Source organism: Orbicella franksi, chromosome 3, assembly GCF_964199315.1.
Source record: "Orbicella franksi chromosome 3, jaOrbFran1.1, whole genome shotgun sequence".
Classification (NCBI taxonomy): domain Eukaryota; kingdom Metazoa; phylum Cnidaria; class Anthozoa; order Scleractinia; family Merulinidae; genus Orbicella; species Orbicella franksi.
Genome location: NC_138147.1, coordinates 8,056,086 through 8,083,592, shown reverse-complemented (window position 1 = coordinate 8,083,592; position 27,507 = coordinate 8,056,086). Strand labels below are relative to the sequence as shown.

The 27,507-nt window shown below is 41.1% G+C and overlaps 1 protein-coding gene across 1 annotated transcript in view; it reads right to left on the bottom strand.

Moving 5' to 3' along the window:
• Nucleotides 1-1,010: 1,010 nt before the first annotated feature.
• Nucleotides 1,011-27,507, bottom strand: part of LOC145481042 (serine-protein kinase ATM-like) — a 51,463-nt gene continuing 24,966 nt past the window's right edge. Inside the window, exons 34-69 of the mRNA XM_081459427.1 lie at nt 27,292-27,415; nt 26,208-26,531; nt 25,803-25,880; nt 25,217-25,369; nt 24,651-24,777; nt 23,804-23,992; nt 23,621-23,720; nt 22,994-23,141; nt 22,300-22,509; nt 21,566-21,755; nt 21,036-21,243; nt 20,340-20,584; nt 19,673-19,731; nt 19,520-19,603; nt 19,185-19,249; nt 18,648-18,755; nt 17,337-17,456; nt 16,338-16,566; nt 15,165-15,356; nt 14,441-14,563; nt 14,202-14,255; nt 12,757-12,864; nt 11,991-12,161; nt 11,555-11,638; nt 11,196-11,309; nt 10,597-10,758; nt 10,336-10,474; nt 9,611-9,690; nt 8,882-9,022; nt 8,001-8,117; nt 6,965-7,123; nt 6,369-6,410; nt 5,694-5,814; nt 5,433-5,519; nt 4,524-4,702; nt 1,011-2,502 (exon numbers count right to left, since the gene is read on the bottom strand). Coding sequence (XP_081315553.1) covers nt 2,176-2,502; nt 4,524-4,702; nt 5,433-5,519; nt 5,694-5,814; nt 6,369-6,410; nt 6,965-7,123; nt 8,001-8,117; nt 8,882-9,022; nt 9,611-9,690; nt 10,336-10,474; nt 10,597-10,758; nt 11,196-11,309; nt 11,555-11,638; nt 11,991-12,161; nt 12,757-12,864; nt 14,202-14,255; nt 14,441-14,563; nt 15,165-15,356; nt 16,338-16,566; nt 17,337-17,456; nt 18,648-18,755; nt 19,185-19,249; nt 19,520-19,603; nt 19,673-19,731; nt 20,340-20,584; nt 21,036-21,243; nt 21,566-21,755; nt 22,300-22,509; nt 22,994-23,141; nt 23,621-23,720; nt 23,804-23,992; nt 24,651-24,777; nt 25,217-25,369; nt 25,803-25,880; nt 26,208-26,531; nt 27,292-27,415 — 5,161 coding nt within the window. The 3' untranslated portion in view covers nt 1,011-2,175. The remainder of the gene's footprint in view (nt 2,503-4,523; nt 4,703-5,432; nt 5,520-5,693; nt 5,815-6,368; nt 6,411-6,964; nt 7,124-8,000; nt 8,118-8,881; nt 9,023-9,610; nt 9,691-10,335; nt 10,475-10,596; nt 10,759-11,195; nt 11,310-11,554; nt 11,639-11,990; nt 12,162-12,756; nt 12,865-14,201; nt 14,256-14,440; nt 14,564-15,164; nt 15,357-16,337; nt 16,567-17,336; nt 17,457-18,647; nt 18,756-19,184; nt 19,250-19,519; nt 19,604-19,672; nt 19,732-20,339; nt 20,585-21,035; nt 21,244-21,565; nt 21,756-22,299; nt 22,510-22,993; nt 23,142-23,620; nt 23,721-23,803; nt 23,993-24,650; nt 24,778-25,216; nt 25,370-25,802; nt 25,881-26,207; nt 26,532-27,291; nt 27,416-27,507) is intronic.

The following is a 27,507-nucleotide window of genomic DNA, read 5'->3' as shown; positions in this document are numbered from 1 at the left end:
CTTAGACCCAGTCCAAATGTTGTGCTTCTGCCGTGCTTAACTAAAGTCAATTTGGCCGGCAGTGGCATGACAAAAGACCAGCGGTGGTTTCAAACGTTGAATTTAATTCAGTCGTGCTGAAGATCGGAAGATGTTTGCTTTGCTGAAGACCATTTTAAATGCTAGAAAGCAACGGTAGTTGATGCATCAGGCTATGAATTGAGTTCTGCACGGCAAGAGCACGCCGTTCAAAGCCAAGTCACCCTACTGCCGTGTGGCACGGCAAGGTCTGCTGTGCTAAGTTCTTAATTTTGCCTGCCGAACTGCATGGTTTCAAACGTCGTGCTACTGTCTGTTAATTCGGCACGGCAGTAGTACAACGTTTGGAGTAGGCCCTAGGAACCCGTCTCCTGATCATGACTTGACGATAATAATGACGCCACAAAATGTCCAACACATTGCGGTAAAAAACTTCTCGTCCCGAGAGCTCACATTTCAAGAACGCGGACTCCCCTAAGTTTGACATTTTAAAGCATGCGCAAAGTATTCATTTTTAAATGTGATCTAATCACCTTTGAGAACGAAACAACTGAAAGTCCGGCAAAGGAGGACTTTCATGTAGGACTTCGCCAGAGCTCGCGTTCTTGGAAGTGACCAAGAGGAAATAAGTTATGGTTTGAGTGGCATTTGAGTTTTGAACATTTTCTGACGCCTCCCTCATGTACAAAAAAAAAAAAGAAAGAAAGAAAAAAAAAGTTTGAGGAAATTTTTGAGGTATGAATGATAAGCCTGCAAAATTGGAGAAAGCCTAGTGTGATCAGGTGAGAGTATTCCTGAAAAGGACTGATGCTAGTGGCTGACATCTCGACAACCTGACCGGCAGTAATTATCATGCCAGCGAATAAAACCGTTCTTCTTTGTCAGTGTTACGTTTCTGGTCCTTGAAATATGCCTAATCTGCAAGTACATTTATGATGAATTCTTCATTTCCCACCCTATCTGCAGTTCATATGTGATCTCATTCATATACGTAAGTCCGCATTTCTTTTATTAGGGAAACAATAATATACTCTAAATCTTTCTATAAAATCTTATGTTGTTAAACAAACACACAGTGTACTTTTACCTCGCGAAGTTATTCTTCATAAAATTTCTCAGATTTATTTTGAACCATGAGCACTAACCTTCGGAGCGATCACAAAAATAAACAAAGGCCCGAAATGCAGGGGAGGGGAGGGATGTACACGAGGATATCACATGGGGGGTACATTCCGTAAGGAAAACTCGCGCCCTTTGTATTCTATTTCGGCTTCTTAGGCGGAAAGAAAACTTTCAAGAAAAGCATGAACTTCACCAAACTTAGTTTCAAGTTTAGAACGAGGTATCGTTAAAAGTCAGAAAACATAACAATAACTTTGCAACTGGAGCCAATAATCGGTGGTTATTTAAACGCAGAACTTGAATACAAATCAATGGATTTACATTACAGCATAGAAGCTTGTAATTTTTGAAGAGGGCGGAGGGAGGGTGGGGGCAAGAAATTCAGAAGAGCTCAGTGCTTGCATAGCCTGCGAACGCAGACGTATTTCCGGCTGTCGCCTATCTCCGCCGAAAATAACGTCTGCGAACCCGAGCCAGGAAACGATTTCTGTGACGTAATGACTTGTTTCTCCTTCGCCAATCAGATTCGATGATAGAATGAAACTTGAGTGCTCCTCGCAGCGAATACCTCGCGCAGTAGTTCTGGGGCTACTTGAGCTAAACTGTGATTGGCTTAAAATTCCTACGTCACAGAAATCGTTTCCTGGCCGGGTTCGCAGACGTTATTTTCGGCGGAGACAAGCGACAGCCGGAAATACGTCTGCGTTCGCAGGCTAAGTGCTTGCAATGTTCATTGAAATTTTCTAACCACCAAAGTAGCCTCAAATACCATTGCAAAAAAAAAAAAAAAAAAATCCACCACGATTAATCAACTGAACTGGAATTACTTCAGTTTAACTAGAACAATTTTAGCGCGTTAAGCTTCTTGAGTGCCAAGTTCAGAGTTGTCTGAGTTCTCATGCCGATTTCTGGACTGGAAAGGTTAGGCATCATTTGCCAAGCATACAGCGAGACCACACCCATCAATGCCTATTTTTGAAGGTGTTAGGCAGTAATACAAGTATCTGAGTGACAGTGGAGATGGAGCACGTCAGTTTACACCCATGGCTGCCACCCAGGAAAGAGGCGACACAGATTCTTAGGGTCCATGGCTTCGCGTATGAGGTGATTCACTTGTCCTGACACACTCAAATGCACACCATCTTCAACACCATCTAGTTTCTGCTTGAGTCTTAACAGCATTCTCTTCGCCATCTTATTTACATTGTCCTCGACGGCGAGATTTTCAGTGGCTGTCGTTGAATCCAGGCAGTCCCCAACAGCACTGACGGAAGGTAGATCATCTTCTTCGGCCTTCTGTTGGAGAGCTTTTCTCTTTTCTGGACCCAGTGTCCATGATGATAACGGGTCATAGAGCAAAACCTAGCCAAACAGAATTGAATGTTTATGTTCTATATGAATTTCGGAATGCAATAATTTTGGCTGCGGCCGCACTAAGAAAGTTCACTGGGTTAACTTTTTAGAAACCTTGTTAAAATGCTCAAATAACTTAACTCGGTTAGAGGTTGGTTATGATGGAACAGCGGGGTTATATTTTAGGAGCAGCCGCACTGAAATAGGTTATGGGTGAACTCAAATGACGCCATTGACAGACTTCGAGGACTAAGGTCTCATTTTCTAGATTCTCTTTCGTTGTTTTCGTTTCATTTCTCTACATTCACGGCTAAGGCAGCCCCCCTTCCTTCTAATGCGCAATACACAAATTTCCAAGGCAGTTTTTTCGAATATGATGTTGACTTCGCGTAGACGTCGGAGTGTTCTCCATCGCCGTCGAATTAATAGCCTGAGTATCAGTCTTTTCTTACTCGCGGGGTAGGAGGAGGAAGCACCTACCCTCTTGATAAGAAAGGCCTGATACTCAGGTTGTCGAATGAATCGTCCTCGAATTTGGGTCTATCCGAGAAATCAGCGATCTACAGGAATCCGGCCATGCATGACTTTCATACAGAGCACGTCCAAATGAATATCGAGTCATTTCAAGCACATTGTGTATTCTTTCACCATTTATAACAAATAGAAACACTCGCTTCCGGGCAGCGGCACCGATAGAGTAGCGCGTGGCAATTAGATTGTGGCGTCTTGGGACTGGAGAAAGTTATCGCTCCAATTTTATGTGAGGATGATGCCCTGCACTGAACATTGTGTTCACGAATTCATTCATTCATCTACATTTCTTGCCATTTTTACGAACTGCCGTTTCCATTTAACGTCCTTTTGTGTTCTCAGCAGAGGTTGATTAAAACGTCCTCTTCGCATTTGTCCAAACGCTTCTCTTCCTCTTAGCGATGCTTCCTGTTGACGAGCTGTCGCTCCTTTCAGAGCAGCTTGCGGTGAATGTAGTGAATAGTATAGCGCTTACTGTTCAGGCCATGGTTCAGGCCTGAAGGTTCCTTGCAAACTTGACTCATATGGAGCAGGCGACGCATAGGTATTGGCAAGAAAACCAGAAACCCGCTTGAGTAATATAACTGTTTCTATACCTGTTGTTACCACTTGCTATGTTCAGTAGAAGATTATGCACTTGTTTGTGCCACGGAGAATAACATCTTACACACAGACCGTTATGACTGACACATTCCACTAGAAAGCCAATACACGGCACCGATAAGAGATCACTAACCTGGGTTAAACATTAACCACGCACAAAGGTGGTTAATCTTGCTCGGTTAAAAAATCTATTGCTCTTCAAATAATTTCCACTTAAACCGTTAACCCAGTTTAAGTTCAGTGAACAGCCGAAACGGATTTTTCGGTAACCCAGTTAACCTTGAATTATTTTAAATAAGAAATAACCCGGTTAAATCTCAAAGTGCGGCCGCGGCCATTGTTAAAAGTGTGTAGGATTTAACTGCTTCATTTAATATCAGAGCCAACTATATTATAAGTGACCGACACTAGGCATTGTTAAGCAAATAGCGAAAAACCCTCCGTATGTTTGAAGAGGAATGTGAGTTTACATTCAAATTTCCCAGACCAAATAAATACAAAATATCAGATCTAGTAGCGGCTTCTGGCCTCAGCTTACAGCCGTCCCTTCCGCATATTCATGAAGACTCATAAGATTTCAACAAATTTTCCTTCTTCATTAAGGAAAAATATCATTGAGATCACAGTGAGCCCAAATTTTTTGCCGAGCCCTCAATAGTATAAAATCAGCCGTGTTAAACTATTTCAATTTTCCCTGACTTTTGATCAAAATGTTAATTTTCCCTGACTCAAAGTAAAATTTCCTGACTTTTCCCTGACCTTGAAGAATTTTTTCTCTGACCATTTCCTGGTCTGTGGCAACCATGCCAGACCGACCGACCGATTTGCATGTATTCTGCGGGCCCCATAAATTAAATTAATCAGGGCAAATAACTGCAGCCTACTAATGAGCTAACCTCCACAACAGTCATAAGGGATTCCTGTGACGTTCTCATGACCTCCATTGTCTTCTCACAGCAGCGCCTGTACACCCCCTCCACACCTGTCAACCCCATCCCATCCACCATGTCACGCGTCAAGCGAAACGGCACAGTCTCAGGAGTGGGTAGAAACTTCCCTTGCTCAAATGCCACTCCTAGGATAGAAAAAAAAAAAAAAAAAACGAGGGACAGTTTTGGACTGAAGTATAATCCCGGTTAGCATCCCATCCAGGGGAAGAACTATTCTCTTAGCTTAATTTTCGAAAATCTTCGGAAACGTTCGTGTGGCCTTCGGAAAATTTTTGGAGAATCTTCAGAGATCTTCGGAAAGTGGCAGGAAATCTTCAGAAAATGGTCAAAACCATCGTTTTCAGTATGTTTATAAAATAAACAAAATAATACATGGTTGCTTGTAGATATGGAATTTCTCTTCTCAATCGCTGCATTCACTCGTGAGATATTGAGCTGAACACTCGATAACTACACGCGCCCATGTCTTAATCTCTATTGACCATTATTTAAACCAACTTACGAAAACTCGAGAACGCATTGCTAGCAGGATACTACACGTTTGAAAGCCTGAGTTGAAGCTAAACTGTGTAGCACTGTCAAAGGGGCTATGCCACGGTATTTTAAATAATTTACTGATGCTATTATTGTGTCCAACTACTTTCAAATTGAACCACTTGTAACCTCGAAATGATAATTTCTTCGGTAGAAAAACACCAAAGAAGTAAATATGCGACAATAAACAAGGATTACGACTGAACGAGGTAACCATGGATTAGATATGGCAAGTTTGAAAAAAAAACGGCTATTTTTTCAAGTTTCTCTGTCTGTGACGTAGTCTTTAAAGATAAAACTATGTTTCCTATTGCTCCTTACCCAAATCAATGTGAACAAGTTCCGCTGTGTTGCAGTCAACAAGGATGTTCTGCACGTGACGGTCGCCAAGACCAACCACATAACCAACTACAGAGAAACAAATTATGACAAACCAGAATTACAACAGCATTCTAGGTGTTTTATCAGCACGTTGCGGAGAATTTCCTGTAATCTATGAGCATGCATTCGAGTTTCGCTACAAACGCGCTACAAACGAAACACAGGTCTTTTAAAACTGTGCAACAAAATGTATTACAATACCAATAGACGATGTTGCCACTCCTCGAGTGTAACTTAGTCTCCTCTCGAACCACACGGCAGGGTCTGGGAACCTCTCCAGAAAGAAGTGCCGAAATACAGGATGAAAATGCTCCATGAGCTCCTGTAAAAACAAAGGAACATAATCAATAAAAAATTCTGCAAGTTTAATGGCCGAGTGGTTAGAGCGCCGGATTTGAAATCCGAAGGTACCGGGTTCAAATCCCGTTCTGACCGCTAGCTGAGGTTGTTCCGGTAGGCCCGGGCGGAAGCCCCGAGTTCAACTTCTCGGCTACGCTAGTAAATAGCCAACTGGTCTGCCTACCCCCAGTTGGGATTCTTAACCTAGTTATGTTTATTTGAATATTTATTTATCATTGTTTGTTTACATTGGTCCTAAAAAGCCCCAATGGGAGTGGCCAATTAAGTATACATTTTTTTTAATGGCTGAATTAGGGTTTACACTAGACCCTCTAACCATGACCAGGAGGTTAAATTGATGAGTTGAAGTCTGCATTTACACGTGGTGTAACTTGTGTAGTTATTGGCAGGATTTTTCTCTTCACTGAGCTCTTAGTAATGATATGACGAGGAGACAGACTGGGATTTTTGCACAAACGACTGTTCAGCGAATTTGTCTTGTAACTGTTTCGTTTAGTTGAAGCAAATTCCAGTTACCTGATAAACCACATCTCTTGGTCTTCCACTGTTGTCACCTGCCTGAGGAAAATGAAATCAAAACTGCATGAATTTTCTGCTTACGGAGTTTTTAACGTTCCTCTTTCGGAGGAATTGGATTTTTTTCTGAATCGATTACGTTACTAAATCACGTAACCTACTTTCTTGAATTTGTTTCAAAACTCTAACTGGAGGTTGGGAGGAGAGAGGCTTTGTTTTGTTTGACGAGCAAGCTCTCTAACTGATTTAAATACCTTGTCCTGTTCTCAATCAGGGCAAGGGTGTTTCGTTTCTGTTCCTTTTGTTTCTACGATGTCCGATATGCCTTCTCTGCTTGACATTGAAAGAAATGGGATAATAAGCACTAGAGTTTTGTGAGGGGAAGCAAAACTCACTGTTGCCCGTGGGGCCAGTCATTTGCGGTTTCAAGGTGCACGACCTGATCACGTGCAAGTCGAGAGTTCAAGCTGTTGTTTCCCTAGGGAGTTACTGAGTTTTGACCCATGACACGTGACACGTTCTCCTCCAATCGGACAACGTAATTGATTTGAGGGTGTAACAATATTTGTTGGAATATTTTTGGAACATTGTCGCACCTGGATCTTTTTCCGACAGTCGAGTGATGTCCAGTCTCCTGGATAGTATCTCGGATGAGCGCCCGTCTTAGTCCCTGGCCGACCAATCAGATACTCTCCCAAAGGAACTGTGTCCTCGCACCATTCCACTATACCACTACGCTGAGACAATGGGATAACCTGGTGAAGAAAAAGAAGGTGGAAATTCAAAGTAGGTTACCGTCAACAATTACTGACAAAAAGAGAGATGTAACAGGATACCGATGGGAGAGGAAGAAAACGGAAGACGCACATGGGATTTCTGCATAGTTTTGGTGAAGTAGTGTCTTAGTTGTACAGTGCATAGAAAGCAAGGAAAAGAAATCGTTCTTGGAGAAAAAAAAGAACGGTTTGGTATTTTCCAGGAATTCCAGCGACCCTTAGAGCAATCTAGTCGTGTAGGATGGATTGACCAACGATCAAAGCAAGGACTTGTATAGAAATGACACAGAATCTCAGGGAAACGTCCAGTAAGGGCCTTCACAAACTAGACATTTAGTTGTCAACAACTAAATGTTATCGGCAACTAAAAAAACGTAGTGTGTGAGATGAGTTGTCGACAACTAAATGCTAAATTTTTAGTTCCTAAATTTTTAGTTTTGGTTCCCACACACGCGAGAAACGATCGAAAGGTAGTTGTCGACAACTAAGCAGTTTCCCGTTTCGAAAAGGGAAACTGCTTTAGTTGTTGACAACTACCTTTCGATCATTTCTCGCGTGTGTGGGAACCATTGGTTTAGTTGTCGACAACTATCGAAACATGACACACATTTGAGCATGCGTGTTATTTTTCGAGCATGCGTAGCAAACGTTATTCCCCAAGCACTCGCTGACCTGACTTAGTTATCGACAACTAACACTCCAATGTGTGGAATACTTACATCTGACACAATTAATTGTCGGTAATATTTAGTGGTCGATAACAAATTGTTGTCAAATTGTTGTCTATTCTCTGGACGCCCTACTTATTTCTACGGTTCAGTACGACTAATAGGACAAAGATTGTCTCTGCTCAAACCTTGTAAGTTTTCATCTTTAGTTTCCTTTTCCTTGTTTCAGAGTTCTTTATCAGTAGCTGGTTCACCATACCGAACACTTGCTCCATGACAGCGTCCTGGCGTAAATCGTCTCTACCCTACACAGGCGCAATTCGACACAATGAGAGTTAGGTAAAACCTGCGGGTGTCAATGTCGATGTGGTCCTACACGGGTGGGGTGGGGAGGAAATGCATAAAGGCAAAGCGCAATTAAGAGGTTTTCTTCGGCTTTAAGTTATAATAAACTAAAAAAACAAAGAACAAAGATAGATTAGACTGAAGAAATTTGAGTCAGGATTTAGAAACTGTGAATCTGGTGGCTGTTTATGATTGATTTTAAGAGGTACAGGAGGCATTGCTCGTAGGAAGGCAGTGTGGCCGAGTGGTCAGCGCGTCGTACTCGCAATCCAGCGGTCCCGGGTTCGAGTCCTGTTCTGACCACTACCTGGATTTGTTTCACGACAGCCCCGAGTTCAAATCCTCGGCCACGCTTGTAAATAGCCAACTGGGTTGCCTCTGGGTTGCCTCCAGCCAGTTGAGTGCTATGTTCAATTTGAATTATTTGTGTTAGTTGTTTTTTCGGCCCCATTAGACTTTGTGCTATCAACACTGGCGAGGGTAAATGAAGGTTATTTACCCTACTAAGTTATTTTTTGATTGGCGTTCATAATCCTTATCTTTCCTTGTTCCTTGTCAAATTCCATTCCATCTGGGAGTATCCCTCAAGGTGTGTCGAAACACTTCGGCTTCTTTTTACTGTTTCGCTAGTACTAGTGCTGTTCAACGCTAGTAAAGTACTACATCGTAATATTATATATTTCCATACACTGAGTGAATGATACACCGCATGAGGTCACTGTACCTTCACCAGCTGCCGTCGTTTGATTCCATCAGATCCGACACAAAAGATGATCTTAGGAAGGTTAACCCCTCCGGCAAGACAAAACTTGGAGTCAAATCCCACAACATGAACAAGGTCATCATACCGACACAATGGGTCCACCTAATGAATGAACAGAACCTTAAGAGCCGATCAAAGAAAACTGGTTCTCACTGCCCTTGAAGGAGAGGTAAAAGGTCAGTCACCTGCCATTTTCCTAATTCGCGATGTTAACTTCACGGCGACAAATCTCCGCCCTTTCCACGTTCTGCGCAGAAATCTCTGGTCAGTGAGTAAGGACACTTTGACAAGAGCTAATTCTAGCACAGACTGTTCCGGAGCATTAAGTAACCGATCGGTCTAGCCGGCCAGATCTTAAAGATACAGAGACTACCATCAATTAGGCACCACCTTCGCGCTACTTAGAACATCCTTCTTTAAAACTCTAACCCAATTGATTTGAAGTATTGGTGGACAGGTGCTGTAAACAGAGGAGGGCAGCAATCACCTCAGCAGCAAGGTCACCATGGTAACCGAGCCACAGCCCAAAGCAACGCACATGGCAGTGCCTCTGCAAACCTCTCTAGAATGCCCCACACAATATTAGTGAAGCCGTTGCATTGGCTTAGTTTTAACCTTGCCTAAATTCCATTTAGCGTCATTGAAATTACAACAAACAGAAAAACAACAATACCGAAACTTAATTTTTACCTTAACTTCCAAAGTGGGAACAGGTACTTCTTTGAGGTTTGAGATCCTTTTAATCGTGGCATCTGGCAGGTTAAAAGGACCTGAAATACAGATACAATGTAATAAAGTTTTCGTAATCAAACCTACTATGTCATTCCCAAAGTACAAATGCACTGTTACAACTTTCCAAAGTGTGCAGACCATGTCCCTAACTTTTCCCAGAATTTGTAAATATATTTGAGTTTTTTAACCTGCTACTTAATGCCTTGACCTTAAAAAAGACTATTTTGAATTGAAGCTCTCCTGCATTGTCCAATAAAGTAAGCGTCCGCTTAAAGATCCTATTGAACTACTTAAAGTACTAAAGTATCCATGCCGTACATTATAACGGGAATATCTTTTCTGTACTTTTTTTAAAATGGAAACATGGCGTAGGACAGTGGAGAAAGAGCAAATGGTGATTGGCTACTGTTCTTGTGTAAAGGCAGGGCTGGCAGCAGCTGACAGAGTGTGTTGGAGAAGTCAAATTTCTGTCCCCATACGGAGAAATGGAAATGGTAAGATGATGATGATGATTTTTTCTTTAATACTTAAATACTAACCTGCAATCAAGCGTTCGTTATTGTTGGGCGAGTAGGGGAATGGGTAAAAAAGAACCCCCGTTAGACCCAAAAAAGAACGCCTGATCGCAGGTCACTTTTGTGTCAACTTCTTAGCTACTGGTTGAGTGACTAACAAAGGTGTACCTCTCTCGTTCTTGAGATGTGTGACATTGACATAGGCAAGTTCAATGTAAGCTTCACACAATAACTGCATGTGCTTTACAAGTTCTCGCTTCTTCTGTCCAATCCTTTCGATCAATGTGGAAGCTGTTTGTATACGGGCCTGAAAATGAAACATTGAGCGAGTTGTGACCAGCAAGGTTAACGGTATTGAAACTTGGACAGGGTTAGGAGACTTTTAGTCCATTTGAAAGGGGATCTGCAGCATCAACTAAGATCACTTACTTCTGTGAATCCCTTTGCTCCTCCTTTGGAGTTATTCCTCGTCAGCCTTGAAGTGTTTTTCTTGCCAGCAGTGAGATACTTGTCGTCTTTCTCGGCGTTTGCGAGCGCCAGTAAGATGAACAACGTGTGGTGAGGATGATCCACTGCGGTCCGTTCAATCAGCTGAAAAACAATTAGTATACAGTTAGTCCAGATAAAACAAACTACTACACAAATACAAAATGACATGCGTCTTGGCAAAAGAGCTGAAGGAATGGTGCGGTTTGCTTTTAGCTTGGTGCTACCTGTGGTGTAGTAACAGTGTAATGTGGTTTACTCCAACCTCAATTTCCGTTTCGTTTATAGACCACATGAAAAGCAGCTATTACTTCAACAGAATGTACATAAGCTAAAAGGAAGGGAAAGGGGTGTATGGGAAAATAGCTAATCTTCAAAGTGAAAACAGTTTCCCGCAGCAACATTGTAGTAAAAGACGTAAATCACGTAACATGGAGTAAGCCTGTTGACAGCCATTGTCTGTTTCTGTGGAACGTTAAAACCTTACAGATGGTTCACAGCCTTTCTCCACATTTACTTAGATCGATAAATGCTCGTCATACCTCGTTAAGAATTCCCTGGAACAAGCGATTATCGTGTGACTTTGTCCCGAGTCTGGCTGCCAGCTGGTACATCAAAGGAAGAAACTTGCGCGACTGAATCTTCATCAGCCCTCTCTATAAGGTGTACAGATTACAATTACCTTGATTATTTGAGTAATTAAAACTCTGACACTTTGAACAAAATGTCTTTGTGACTATAAAATTCTTTTAACGTTAGCATTGGTAACATGGTGGAACATCATTACGATAATGCTCTTTCTTTTTCTCTTGTCTGACTGGCAAGCTAACTCCTGCTCTATCTCTTCGCCGGCCCTCTCAAAATTTCACACACTCTTTTAATCAACAAAATTTTCACCAACCTTTATCATCTCGGAGACATCCTCCTCGTTGGCATTGTCGAACCACAGAGAGCATAGTCTGAATACCCTCATGTCATACTTATCCTACAACAATTAAGAAGAAGATTGCATTAAAATAGTGAGGACGTAATGGAATGGGATCAGATTTTGATCTCGTTTAATTCCAGTCTTGGACAGGAAAGGAATCGGTTTTGAGTTGCAGTTTGTACGTCCGAGCAGAGAGCCCTCTTCAATGCTGAGATAGGGTGGTCTTAAGTCCAGAGGTCGAAATCGTAAATAATTTTAACTTTATGTAGACGGTGTAAATAGTGTCCACAATTAGTTTTTTTCTAAAGCTAAATAATCTTTGACGCTTACAGTCAGCCGGTCGGTCGGTCGGTCTGTCAGTCAGTTGGTCAGAAGTAAAATGTGTTTTGCTTAGCAATTTCTAACGTACCCCAGTTTCCAGCGTTTTGATGTAATATTCCACAGCAGTCTTCAAAAACGTCCGCTTATCCTCAGCTACTTGCTGAAGCTCTCTCTCATCCATTTGCGCCTGTAGATTCAGCGTTCTAGTGTACCTGTCTTTACCGGATTCATACATCTGCTGCAGCTTTTCTGACTCCACCTTTCAACAAGAGAGTATCACAGGCCGTGTTTTAATTAGCTTCCGACGAAGACGCAGATCTCTGGGATGGTCACACAATCGTGCGCGTGACGCCCAAAGAGAGTGTACTTAAGTGGCTATGTTCTATCAGGATGATGCTTGGTTGTTGTTCTTGTCATGAGTAGTATTTATTTAAGTGCCTGAAAGTAGGCTTATCTTCAAACAGGCCGTTTCCGAGTAGCCTTTTGCCTTAGTTTGAAAACTGTGTTCCGCCTACAGGTTCATTTTCATGCAAATGAAACTCATCTTCACATGAATAGTTTTGAAACAGAGGCACAAGGTAACTCGGAAATGGTCCATCGGCTTTAACTGTGAAACACCTTAACAATCCTTTAAAACGGCAGGACAAATGAAAAGTATGCATAAAAATTAAAGCAGATTTTGAATACATCATGAATTCAAACTAAGATAACTTAGTTCCAACGCGAGGAAGATCAATAGCTGTTGGGACTGAACTTTTAAAGTACTAATGGATTCCTCTCTTACTTCATTCACAGATTTTCCACTTTTGCTATTGGGAATTTTGCAAGGGTTAAAGGTAGAATTGAACCCTGACCTTGGATTTCTTCATCAAGTTCTCCTTATTTTCGTAAATACTCGAACTCATGAAGTCCACCTTCTTCTGGTATTGAGTATCAGCAAACCAGGCAAGCGACAGGAAGGCCTGCAACACAAATCAACAATAACTGATCCACAGCCAGTTTCTCTTTAAATATCAACCCAATGTCATGCAAAATGGTAACAAGAATAAGTAAGTCATCAATTAGATTACGACGTACAGTCATATGTATGGAGAATTGATATTTCGTAATAATAATATAGTATATAGTTTGTCTGTGGGAGACGCGGTGGCCTCGTGGTTAGGGCATTCGCCTCCTGATCGAGCGGTCTGGGTTCGAGCCCTGACCGGGAACATTGCGTTGTGTTACTGGGAAAGACACTTTACTTTCACAGTACCTCTCTCCACCCAGGAGTATAACCGGATAACGGCGAACTAAATGCTGGGGGTAACCCTGCGACGGACTAGCATCCCATCCAGGGGGGAGTAGAAATACTCCTAGTCGCTTCATGCTACAGAAACCGGGATAAGCTCCGGCCTGATGGGCCACTTGGCTTGTGCAGCCTTTACCTTTACCTATATAGTTTGTCTAATGCAGTCGTTTGAAAGAATCTTGAAATGTAGATCGCGACGTTTTAACTGCTTACTGCTAGCCTTAATCAGGCGTTGATAGGATGATCACGAGGTAACATTTATATCACAGGAGTGGGCTGTGATTAACTGCCACCAATGAAATACTTTACTTGTATCCTTCCACGATGAATGACAATAACCTTTCACAATATAATTTATTGCTATTTCTCCGATTCATCCAACTTAACGGGGCATTGGGCGGAAACATTTTTATGAGTGTCCTAGGAGATGCTACACTAAGCAATGTTTCGTGTTAGTTGTCTCGAGAGTCGCGTGAAAGAGACCTCTCTTAATTCCGCAATCTTGTCCTAGAAACCTTAGAACCACATTCGAATACTGATATCTGAAACATGGTTCTTTGGTACAATGGAATTAAGAAACTAATTTCTGACTATTCAGTGTGTCATGGGTACAGGTAATGAGTGGGTTTGAAATCACATGCAGTATCAAGCAATACATCTCGTCTTTGGGAAAGTCTATTAAAAACACGGATGAATCAAATCAACTATTTTCTTGTATAAAAAACCGAATGCTTTACTTGACCCCCATACTCTAACTTTAATATTTATAAATTCTGGCCAACATATACTGTAAACATTAAAAAGCAGTAACTTAATTTGTAAATGTAATCTGTGAGAATAAAGCGTGTTTAAGTTGTTATAATGAAACACAATCTTCATTGCCAGAAAAAGATGTACATTACATAGACAAGACAAACTATTAACGTGTAAAAAAGAAGAATATATAAACAGTGGAGGAGAGGCGTTTTAATAGATTACAATCCACCGAGTGTGAACAAAAATACACACCTCGATTTTGGAGGCTTGATTAGTCCCTTCCATGCAATCCATTAGACAAGCGGCCTAGTAAAGCAAAAGATAGTTTTAAAGATGTAATTCACTGAGGCACGATCAAGGAAGTTCCACGTTCATCCAGCCTCCTTGTTACAAAAGCGAAGACGTTTCTTCCGGCACTGAAACGTTGTCTCGTTAATCCCGAGATAATGGAGTCTAGTTTGGTAACCGAGAGTTCACGTTTTTCTGCTTACCTTCTCTAAGTACTTTTCGATTATAGTGTTTGGATTCTCAGATTTTGATTCTGCCAGCCAGGTACCATACAGTCCCAATGCTTGCGGATAAAGATTAATCACCTCCGCGCTCTGATCCTGAACCTGAAATACCAGCCAAGCAGTAACTTAAGCTACACAGAAATGTCAGTGCTTACCATGCACAACCGTGAACAAGCTGTAAAAGTGCTTGTTAAGCAGCTACTTAACATCTGCATTTTACACCCTCGCATCAAGTGGGCGATTACTCTTTACAATCAACATTGTCTTGAGGTAAATCCTTTTAAGATACTCGGAAAGAGCTATTTCAAGGCAGATATATAGGCCGGGTAATTCGAAGGTTGGTTAACGTTAAACCAGGATTTAAAAGTTAAATGAAGTATTAATTTTTGTTGCGTACAAAACGTTTTTGCTGCTTATGTTTCGTGTAGGTTGAGATTATTCACAATCAAAACAAACTGAAGGACAAACAACACAAACAGAAACCTCACCGAATAGTTATAAAACTGCAATCGAAATTCTCGCTAATCCTGGGTTAGCTTTAAAAAACCCAACCCTGGGTAATACTATAACCTGTACGTTTTCAAGATGGCTGCAGTGTTCTAAAAAGCTCTATGTCTGGATAAACGTTGTACAAGTGTTTCTTCAAGGTACATGCAAAGAACGTTTCCGAGGCACATTGTCTGGGTATTGCTGTAAATGGTACCTGTTCAAGGTTCCTGGTTAGGGACTTCAGTAGGTACATAGCTGTGTCCTGTTCACCTCGTGCCCAACGTAATTTTGCTTCCTCCATTTTCCAGGACCAAGACACCCCAAGGTCCCTCCCTCCAAGCCGACTTTGTATCTCGGTGATATCACCTTGTAGTTGTCTTAATCGAAACAGCGCTTTCTCAGCAACCTGTGAATGATATATAATGTTGACTACTAATGCAGATGGTGGCTGTGGGAGTGAGGGTGATAATTTCTTGCCAGAGGGAAAGAAAGGGAGATCCTGCCTACGTCCTTGGTCTTAAATCCCTCACGTAGTAAATAAACAATTTCCGAATTGCTTTTACCTCTTTTTCGAAACGAGTCCTGGTGCATAACCTTTCATCTGGAAATCAGATTGATTTGCAAGACAATGAACGTACAAGAAATATTCATTTCCATATAAAATGTTGCGCACCAAGAATCGTTTTGAAACAGAGGTAAAATGCAATTTGGAAATTGCTTATTGATTTGGCAAACTTTTAGATAGGACTGCGCCTTTGCTAGGTGGTAGCTCTTGGCAATACCACTGTTATACGTGCAAAATTAAACGAGATATGCACTTTTTGAGAAAACGTCCAATTTAGGATACAGGCCTAGCAGTCCCATGCGACAGAGGAATACCAACATGAAGAGTAAACAACTATTACAACTGAAGAATAATTGTTTGAAGCAGGCTAAAACTCGTTCTCTTTTAAATTTTCAAACTAAATTTGGATGTTCCCTGTATTCGACGAGTGAATTCCAAATTAGCAATCACAAGGGTAAAGAGTAAAGATTGCCCTGTACTTGCCAGTATAATTGCAGTAAAATCTGGCGTTCTCAAACTCATTAATGATTGATCAAGTTTAAACAAAGGAAATCATGATTGTGACGGTGTTTGGATATCTGATCTTAATCAGCATAGATTTTTACGATTTTATTGCTCCATTTTCTCCTTAGTTTTAGTTTCGATTGAGAGGATATATCAAGCACGCAAGACAGTGTTTGACCACATTACCAAACAACTCAAAGTTTGTCAGAAATGCTCTGCTACGCGTTGCATTTTGAACTCTCTTCTCGGTGTTTGGAAATGTGGTCAAACACGGTCTTTCGTATTTGACATATTACTTCTCATCTCGTTAGATCTTACCTGTGGATTGTGCGACCAGCGCGCTCTCTTTGCCTGCATCTCTAGATGAATGGCAAGATCCTTGTAAGCTTGTGCCAATTTTTCTGGACTGTGGCTTTTAACCTTTCTCAGTGTAACCAGAGTTTGCAGCATGGAGGTACGTAAAGCAAGCACAGGCTCCAAGAATTCAAAATCATTGTCAGGAAGTGGAAAGCGCTCATTCCAAATATCGACCAAGCTGTCTTCCGTGCTAAACAAAAAGGACAATAGTTTACATAAGCGTACAGTTATTGATTATGGAGAAAAAGTTGATTCATGGAGTATTTGTCTTGTTTAAAAAATATACAGTGGAACCTCCAATAACGGCCACCTCTCCACAACGGCTACTTTTTTCGGTCTCGGCGGACAGTCCATACATTCACCCTCATTATAACCTGTCTACCACAGCCACCTCCCCACAACAACAGCGGCCGCTAAAATGCGTCCCGACTTCCAAAATAACCTCTCGACAACGGCCAGTTCACCAGTGACTGACAAACGGTGTACACAAAACCCCATTTTTTATTGTAAAAGGTCACCAAACTTGATCCGTACCGCGCTTCCGGCATTGGTCTATATTTTAGTGTAGTTTCTGTTTTATTGAAATATTTCGATTGTGTTACGTAGTTTATTGCTAAAATAAGCATTTTTTCAAGAAAAGAAATGTTGCACCCCCGAAAAAACAGGTATCGTGTTACACTCGTACTTCCTCATAACGGCCACCTCTCTACAAGGGCCACTTTCCTCTGTCCCCAAGGTGGCCTTTGTGGAGAGGTTCGACTGTATAACAATATCTGTCCGAAAGCCAAGTGGCGCATTGAGGCATCCTTTAATAATATGGAATGACAAGAAGTATGGCCAGTAACGTCTGGATGCTAGTCATAACATTTTGTCACGTTACCTCACTAATTCACCAGTACCAATTTATGCAAGTGTATTTAGACAGTCAGCCTGCTTAAGCCTGTAAAATAGCTGACTTACCCGTTAATTATGCTCCCAAAATTCTCCAATTCCACAATGCACTGCAGCCGTGACAATGAGGGATACACACTGCGCACACTCTCCAGACTGACATGCGCTATGTCGTCCATGACATGTGATCTACAACCACAAACAAATGCTTTGAAGGTTGCCGGGAATTACAACTGACAGGATACGCCATTTTGCAGTTGTGCGCTTAGTTACTGGAGGTGGCCTTGCTTTAATACAGACCTCTCTGCTTTTCTCATTAAATGCCAACTAGTTAGCATAAGAACTTAATTTACACAACATAAGCAGTGAGGTCTGTATCAAAACTAGGTCACCTCCAGCCTCGCTGCCATTCAAAAGCCAGGACACTGAACAATCAACTGGAAAGTGGTCTATCATAGAATTTAAATCTTAAGCCCTGGTCAAACGGACTCGCAAGTAGTCGCAAGTAGTCGCAAGTAGCCACAAGTTGAACTTGCGTAGAGACTTGCGTTGGGTGGCCAAACGGACTGGCAAGTTTCCTTACAAGTACATGCAAGTCGCAAAAAAACCCATTTCAAGGCAGACATATTCTGTATTTCATTGGCTAATAATAGGTTAATGGACGTCACTCAACTTGCGCCGACTTGGCTTGGGTGGCCAAACGGTGAAAAACGTGCGTCGACTTGCGTGCAAATTTGATCTCGACCAAAGTGAGCGCAAGTCATCGCAAGTCAACGCAAGTGCACGCAAGGGCCTGGCCAAACGGAGTCGCAAGTAGACGCAAGTTGAGAACTTGCGTCTACTTGCGACTCCGTTTGACCAGGGCTTTCATCGTATATGTCATAGTTTATAGAGGGAATGGTTATGAAATCTGGCAAAGTTCCTTGCTGTTTGTTTTTGTTGGCTATTTTAGGGTTTAACCCCGCACAAAACCTGGCAAACTCCAAAAGGTGGTTATGTGTGCTAATACAACTAACCAACAGAAGCATTGCGATTATGTTACCCCTGCATAGTCAATGAGCATAAAACAAAAGATGTGCAGGGTCAAGAACCTTCCAACATAAATCTTAGCCCATTTGTTCGCATCTTTGATGTTTACCGGGCTTCTTAACCATTCCCTCTATTACCTACATGTATGTATATACGGAGTAATTCGAAGTAAGAGAGAAGGAAATTTGAATTGAGTGACGGTAATGTAGGGAAATATTTACACAGCAACCTACATTCCGCAGTCGGCGACCAGTTTTGGGAAGGGAACATTCTTCACGGAAAAAAAAACAATAGGAAATTCAACCGATAAACACAAGCAGATAGACGATACTTTATTTAACTATTACATACTTTGCATTGTCCAGTGTGCACTGAAAGAGTTCCCATTCTTCTTCTTGCAAGGCACACAAGCAGCTGTACAAGGACTGGTGAAATCCTTGAGTTGTATCCGAGCCAACACTTTGAACGTAAGATTGAAAAATGTTTACACACCCTTGCACACGCATCTGTTTCTTATCGGACTAAGCAATTCGTACAGTTAGAGGCTGGGTGGGTAGAGAGAAACACTGTAAGCGTTGTGTCTCGCCCAAAAACCTAATGCAGTTACTTTGACCAGCGCTTGAACAAAGACTACTCTGTGCCCAGGACACTGAGCTTTAGGCCATTGTACATGTACATCTCTCGTTACAGAATAGTTTATACTCTTGAACAGAATTAATGGATTTCTGAATCAAGAAAGCTCTCTACAAACGTTTTCAAACCCACGTTTTGGGAAAATGTCTCAATTAAATGAAAGAAACACCTTGTTCAGTCTCCTTCATAACAAGAAGATCTCCAACCACTGGCCGTCTCAAACTGCCATGCAATTACATAGAAGACGAGAAATACCTGGTACTTGTGTCCAAATCCCACACACAATTCTGCCAAGCAGACTCATACTGTAACTCTGCTACCTGGGGAAAGTCGGATGAATGGGAGTTGACAGAAATGCAGCCCTGGGAATCACTGACAACATGTGCGCTTTACAAGGATGGTGTGGAGATCAAGAATAAGAAGGACGTGGAGGAAGATGTAGATGGAGAGGAGAAGGTGCTTGTGCCGTCTAGAAAGTGTTATAATCGAACTATTCAAATTCTGTGTTCTAAAATTCATAACCCCTGTTTTTGCTATACATATCTATACATTTACTATACATTTCATTTACTTCTGACCAATTTCCTTACCTCGGCTGTTGCCTGTGGGTTCTCAGATGACAGACCCTTTAGGTACATCCTCATTACATGATCTAGACCAAAGTTCTTCATTGACTGAAAAATGGAGACAAGCGTTAAAGAACATTACCCTACGCTGTAGAATATTGTAGCTACATCTCTCACCTGCAATAGTCCAGTTTGTGATGAACCAGAAATGTTCTGCATTCGAAGGTCACAAGCACCTTAAAAGAAAGAAAACCATTACTATAACACTGCAACACAAGACAAGCAGCAATTGCAGGAAAGGGTGGGAAGAGGGCTTGTTCCAGTTCAGTAAGCTGCAAACAGTGCTAAGCAGTAATTCCATGATGTCTTGCTGTAATCATCTAGTATCCGGAGTTATTTCCCTTTGTAAAGCATCAAGCTTAAACTGGACAGGCCTTTATGAGCTACATTAATTTGTAGAAAAGTTAGAAAGACGGAAGATAATTTTGGCCACTTTGTGGTGGTCCTTTTTCCTTTGGTAAGGCAACCTGACAAACATAGAGTATGCAACGCATGGTGGACTAGCAACACATATTCAGGGAATTGAACAAAACCAGAGGCCTAGGAAAAACTTAACGTTTGGGTTTACAGCTCAACATTGTATTACCAGTGCCATGATTGAATAGTGTTTAGTACATATGAGTTTTCTAACAAGTGCTATCAACACACAGAGTTAGATCTACCTGAGATACACTTTCATGAGCTCCTGGTAACATTTATTACACACACTGCTCGCTAAAACTACATTGGAATATATTAAAGTAGTTGATTCGAGACTAAAATGTCACATCAGCAGTCTTCCTACCAAGTGCCTTATCCCAAGCTTGCTCATGCATGTATGTCCGAACCCTGGAATCTATATCAGCCAGTCGGCCTGCTCCGGCACCATACACGCTGTCCGGTTCGCCGATAGATCCATACGCCTCAAGAACAAGGGTCTGATAACTAGTACTCAGGCTCTCATCACTGCTTTGACTCGTAGCAATTTCCATTTCTAAATTCTGACTGTTAGATGGCAGCGAAATGGACACTGGGGAATCCGGATTGGATCTGAAAATAACAACAGATGAACATCGGTTGGGGAGTAAATGGAGGTATTGTGGTTGAGACGTGAGTCCTTAATCGTGCATGTTGATCGTCAAACGAACGTTTTCTTTTCACGTTAGATTTGAATTTGGATGTTTCATAAAGGTAGGCGATCCTCTAGAAGTTAAACGTTGTTGAAGCACTATGATAATAGTATTGGTAATTGTTATGCGTACTGCGGATAAGCAACCGAAGCCGAAAGTAATCCTTGCAGTTGTCAAGCATCTTGAGCAATGTAAAGATCTTTTGCTGGATGGGATCTAAATCTAAGACTTCTGTGACATCAGTTTCAATCGAGTTGAAAGAAGACACTGTAGCCATTCTTTGGGACTCCCTTTGCAACTGTGCAAGTTGTCTTCTTATTATAGAATGTTTATCATTTTGCTTTCAAATAAAAAAAACGTATTCAACTTACTTTTGTATGTCGGCCCATATTTCAGTGTAAAGGAGAGCTGTGAAATATGCAGAACATCTCTGAGCTGCTGAGGCAACTTCCAAGTAATCCAAGTCCAGCCAGAAATTGTTGTCCCACAAAGTGCCCTGGCCACGTCCCTTTTTAGGTACATTCTGTGTACGTAGATACGTAACAACGGCCAGCATTGTTCGCACACTTTCCTTCTTCACTGCACAAAACACAAAGCAGACAGCATATCAAAAGAAGGATCCATTCCTCATTTATACTTCGCCAACCAACCAGTAGCTAAGCTTCTCAAGCTAAGCAAGTCTCTATAACTTAATGAAATAGCATTTGCATCTTTCTACTACATTCTATTCCTTTGAACTGAAAAGGTAATCTACATCGTCCTTTGATATTCTGTCATCGCATTTCAGTATCAGCTGAAGAATGGCCCAAATAAACATGAAGTAACATTTCAAAAACATTCCTTTCCAAGGAATCTCTCTTACACCGTGGTTGTAACAATATGCCATGGACGGGTCTGTTACCTCCACTGGAGCTTGAAGATGACACCACTGTTGGTAATGGGGAGTTGGCCCTACTTGGAGAGACACTTGATCCATTGCAGTGGCTGAAGAAATTTCTGAACTGTCCAGACAAAGTTGTCCTGATGGCATCATTACCACATTCTAGCATGTTATGGATCAGGTACGGAAATACATGTTCTGTAAACTCTACCTACAGGTAGGTAGAGTGGAACGTCGTTAGCATTTCTGTCGTTTAAGAATTATGCCCAAATGTGAGTTACTACCCAAGTCGACGCATTGTTGACTACCTATTTAGGCCCTAGATACAGAACCCTAACAATCACCATTTAAATATGTCTACTGGCCAACAATCTACACACATACTCAATACAAAACGGGTGAAGTTTGCTCATCCTATACTACTTTCAGCTTCAGTATGGAGCATAGCCCTTGTAGTTAATTCAAAGCTGTTTTCCCAAGTCAAAAGGCAGTGAAACCTCACAGCTGGTTTGTGCGGTCGTCTGCTACCTCAAATGGTGAATACAGTTTACTCCTCAGAGTTTGAACCTTGCCTTAGCGCCGCAGCATCGAATTAGTAAATGTTTCAAATTATTTGTATCCTTTATCTTTTTTTTGAAATGATCACAGATCGAAAAATGTAGTTCCTCCTCATAACGAGATTTCCACTAGAACCAAATTAATTCAGATGCACAAGAGGACGTTATATAAAGAAACCTTACTGAATCACTGGTTACCTTTGTTTTACACATGGGAGATAATATAAGAAGAATTTCATCCTGGACAAAACCACTTTCGATCAATGTGCAGGCTAGTCTGGTCAACCACTGTTCATGATTGTATTCCTGACCGTCAAACCCTGGTATCCATAAATCTGCAGCTTCTAACTGGACATCAGATAAACCAAGGCCCGTCTCCATAGCTGATGTAGTACCTAACGACTGTGGCTAAACAGAGCAAACAATTACAATCATTACGCTTTTTCAAGAACGTGCAACAAGGTAGGAAAATGTTCTGTTGTTCCATAAGTGTGCAGTTTTGTAGTTGTGTAAACTTATGATAGTCGCGAATTCAGTCTTACTTTTAATCGCCTTTGCCTAGTGTTTCACAGCCTGAATAAGCTAATCCAGGATAAAGGCGAATGTTTATTGCATGTTTGCACGTTTTCAGTAAGGAGATTTTCCTTTGAATCATACTCCATCACATTTCTCTTGACTGATGCCCAACGCCCAAAGTACGACTGGTAAAAAACATTTTTAGACAGAAGATTTGGACACGATTCTTCACTTTGTATTCTGGATTAGCATTAAATTGAACAAACAGTTTGAGGAATACTGAGCAGAATTTACCAATGCATTCAGTGAATTATAACATAAACTAAAACATTTCTGGCTGAGCAATTGAACCACAGTTGCCTTAATCGAAACTTGCCCGTTTCTTCCTGGATGGCCTGAAAGGCTCCAGGTAGTACAAAAGCTGTTCTTGTTTAGCATCGTCAAATTTCTTTAGGAGATCAGAGCCAGACACTGTGGCGAGAATTTTCTTCAAACAGGATGCAGCAGCTATGACGACGCCAACACTGTATTGTGAAGAAAAGTACTGTTATGAGGTAGTCTCTTGACATGCAAGAACATTTATCTCACTTATGATTGAATTTCTTGTCTCTGAGCGACAGACACCCACTTCCTATTATCATTCCAGTAGGTTATCTTTGTTATAAAAGATATTATCTGCAAAGACATCTTACTATTAAGCAAGATAACCGTACCAATGCACCATAGGCTGTCTCTTATTTCTTTTCTTTCAAGGTAGATGAGTTAATTAAAAATGAGCTATTTCTTTAGCACAGTGGATACACGAGGTCTGAATGCTAGTACGCCATATTTACACACTTGCAAGCCCACTAAAAGAGGTAATATAAACGTAAAACAGCACAAGGCAGCAACAGTGAGGCAGAAACATATAATTTAAGAGAAATCATATGGAATTCACAAGTAAGTGCCAATGGCACTAGTAATTCTTGTACAGAAGAAAAAATATAAATTAGCTATCACTTACTCTTTGTCTACAAGGTAAGAATTGAGGAGAATGACAATGGCAGCATTTCTTTGGCTCCCGGAGTCTCCTGCATATTTCGTAGACATCACAGAAAGAGAATCTAAAAAATAAAGACAAACCTTCAGCTTTATTCATGAATATACACTACACTGATTTAAAGTTGGTAGTATATATTATCTGTACCTGGTTTATTTCTGCAGCCCAGAGAAACAGTCGAGAGGTCTACCGCTCCAATTTCACCCAAAACGTTTGCCACTTCACAAAGCACTACCTTGGTCTGGTCCCCTTCACACGATTTTAGCATAGAACCAAGCTTGATCAGATCATGGACGAGGTCGGCGACAGGACCACTGGTTGACTTGCTTTGTGCAACTATAATGCACATTGTGCATACAGAAAGAATGTATCAGTGCTTTAAAGTCTTTATTTGTTACATGTTAATGCTGCAAACTGGGAGGCGCGGTGGCCTCATGGTTAGTGCGCTCGTCTCCGGATCGAGCGGTCCGGATTCGAGCCCTGGCCGGGGACATTGTGTTGTGTTCTTGGGCAAGACACTTTACTCTCACAGTGCCTCTCTCCACCCAGGTGTATAAATGGGTAACGGCGAACTTAATGCTGGGGGTAACCCTGCGATGGACTAGCATCCCATCCAGGGGGGAGTAGAAATACTCCTAGTCCCTTCATGCTACAGAAACCGGGATACGCTCCGGCCTGATGGGCCACTTGGCTTGCATGCAGACTTTACCAATGTTGCAAACTTCTCATTTACATAGCACGAGCCAAAACTTTGTTGGGAAGTGAAAAACTTAGTTTGAAAGTTGCAGCGTTCCATTCAGATTGTGACCTTTTCCTCTTATAACAAGGTACACAGAATGATGTTGAGATTGAGTCAACTAGTTCGAAATGTTTCAAATATGAGGCAAGATAACAACAGATTAAGTTAAACGTTCATAATGATAGTACCAGAATACACTAGCCACTTTCTCATCTTGCCTTCAAACAAGTAAAGCTGATAATAAAAGGCTTTTACCTTCCGCCCCGTTAACAAGATCCACAAGTTGGTGCTTGTTTTCAATTGACTGCCTAAGAAGCCTGAGTCCTTCGAGTCTACTCAGAGGTGATGAGCTAGAATCAGTCATTAGGAAGTGAGTAATTTCCTGTAAAAAAGAAAAGAATTTATAACCTGGAGCCGAGTATACGTAAAGTACTGTTTTACCTGGTAACAAAAATATATCTACCTTGTGATGCAAAATATGAAACATAACCATTAACATTGAATTGAATACAACTTAAACATAACTAGCACAACAAGAAACAAAGCATGAATAAAAGAAACACGGTCCATCGACAAAGGAAAGAAACTAACATAATACTCCATAACAAAGAAGTCAAATGGACGTAAAATGTGATATCCAATTGACTTCTGTAAAATATTGAGTTAGTGATGCAGGGATCAGCAGAACCTTCTTCAAGCTTTGCAGGTGTTACATCAAAACGTTCAAAATCGAGCTAGCAGGAAAACCCACTACTACTAACTGCTAGTCCATTAGCTCATTTGACTATTGTTAAAAGAGAGTACCTCTCTTAATGAAATACCTCTCTTAGTGAAGTTCTGTCTTTACGTATTTGCTTGTAACACTTGTTGATTTGCTTGAACTTTGCAGTGTCTGGAAACGGATCCAGACAACCAATTGCTTCGCGTAGGTTGTCACTACAGTCCACTATTAAAAAATTCAGCAACTGCAATGCCTGTAAGAATGACAAAATGCAGATTTACTTCTTTCTGATCGGCCAGTTAAGCAGTATCTGTGCATACTTCCAAAATAAAGATGCATGGCATACATGTAATCATCTTTAGGAGTTAAAAGCTTTTGATGATCAAGATTGATAGCCTCCACTAGGAAGAGATGTTAAACATATCTGACAACAATCTTACATGGGGATCAGATCACATCAGAGAACAACTGACTCGATGGAGACTTTCCTAATACTGCAATAGAGCGCTTTTCATTTGAGTGTCGTGAAACCAACACCAAATTACCAATTAGACTATTCAGTCAATCTCAAACCATAGTAAAACCAAAACCAAAATAATTCCCTGATTACTTTTCACATTCAATTGAAATCCGCTCTATTGCTTAACTGGAATTGAATTAAATACTATTTCTATAATCAATAGTACCTTTTCAGCTCGTTCATCATCCCCTAAGGCATATGGAGTTAAGGTGCTTGTGATGACAGGAAGGTGGCTCCCAAATTCCTGTTTAAGAAACTTTATCTCAGGTTACCTTACAAACTCGACAGCCCAGGATTAAAGCATCTTGACTAACATCCTCTTAATAAATTTTACATTCCATTCTTTGTAATGATATTTCATTATCTTGTAAATTTTTTATTACAAATTTCCTGCTACTGACCTAGATCATCGGAACAACATTTGACCAAAGAAAATGTTCTGTATTCCATGCCATCAAGCCCGGGGAGTGGCGCCCTCATAACGATCCATTAGGATGCACATGGTAAATCGCTTTGTAATAACATGGGAAAAGGGTAACTCTAAAAAACGCTTTGCTTTAATTTATCTCACCTGGCTACAACACTCCACAGCTGCTTTACAAACATAGTAAATCAGATTGCAACACGGTAAGAATAAGTCATCATCCACTACAAGGTTAACTTGCTGTTGCCTGGGCTGTTTCTTGGATTGTGTTTCATCACTGATAATTCTTAGCAGAGAATAAATCACATCTCGGATAAAGAAGGCCCATGTGTCCCCTAATCCACTTGGCAAGTCTTTCAGGAGGAGCAGAACAAAAAGCCTGTACATGGACAAGATTCTTCTCTTCTCGTGGATAAGGTGAGTTTCAGCAATGCGAAATGTAAGGGACAACAAGATCTTCTGAATACTATCCTGTTGAACAGAGAACAATACAGGTACATAAAGAACATGTAACGATGAATAAAATTCTGTAATGTCTCAAAACGAGAGAAGGTGTTTCATTACAGTAACAGACAATGAGAGGACATGAAGACAAGATTGATCATCGCAGTTATATAAACAGCCTAAGCAGCTGTGAAATTGAAGCCTGGAAAAAAAATTCAAGCTTGAACGGGATTTGAACCCATGACCTCTACGGTACCGGTGCAGTGCTCTACCCACTGAGCTATCAAGCCAACTGCACGCTGGTCACGTTGTGAGTTCGTAATATACTCGTAGATGGTTAAGTCATAAGTAAATACGAAGATCATATATTTGAACTGTGGAGAAAGACATGAAGACATATATTCACTTGTATCTTCGCAATCTACGGGTATATTACGAACTCACAACGTGACCAGCTCTGCAGTTGGATTAATAGCTCAGTTGATAGAGCACTCCCCCAGTATCGCGAGGTCACGGGTTCCAACCCCATTCAAGCCCGAATTTTCTTCAAATGATCTGACTAACCTTTACAAACTACCATCTTAGTTATAAGCAAGATGAGCAGTAAACTTAGATTCTTCCTATTTCACAATAATTAAAAACAACGAGTGGAATGAGAATTGTCTACTCTGGAGTAATCTCATTCTTACACTCAACTAACCACTGCTTTAGTCATTAGATATTGCAAAATAAGCAACAATTTGCAAATCCCTTGAGATTTAAATAAAAACCACATAACTGCGGATACCTTGTTATTACAGAGCACTGAGATCAGGGACTTCCCTCCAGTATGGCAGCTTATAAAGTAGTCAAATGTTGCCGTGATGGCATGTGACGTGAAGTAAGGAGGATCCGGTTCTGGGTCACTGTCCCTGTCAGTGCAAGAAGAACAAACATTCCAGGATCAGAGCCACCCCTACATGGTTAGCTGAGGTACGCCTACTTTCTTGCGAAAATGGTACAA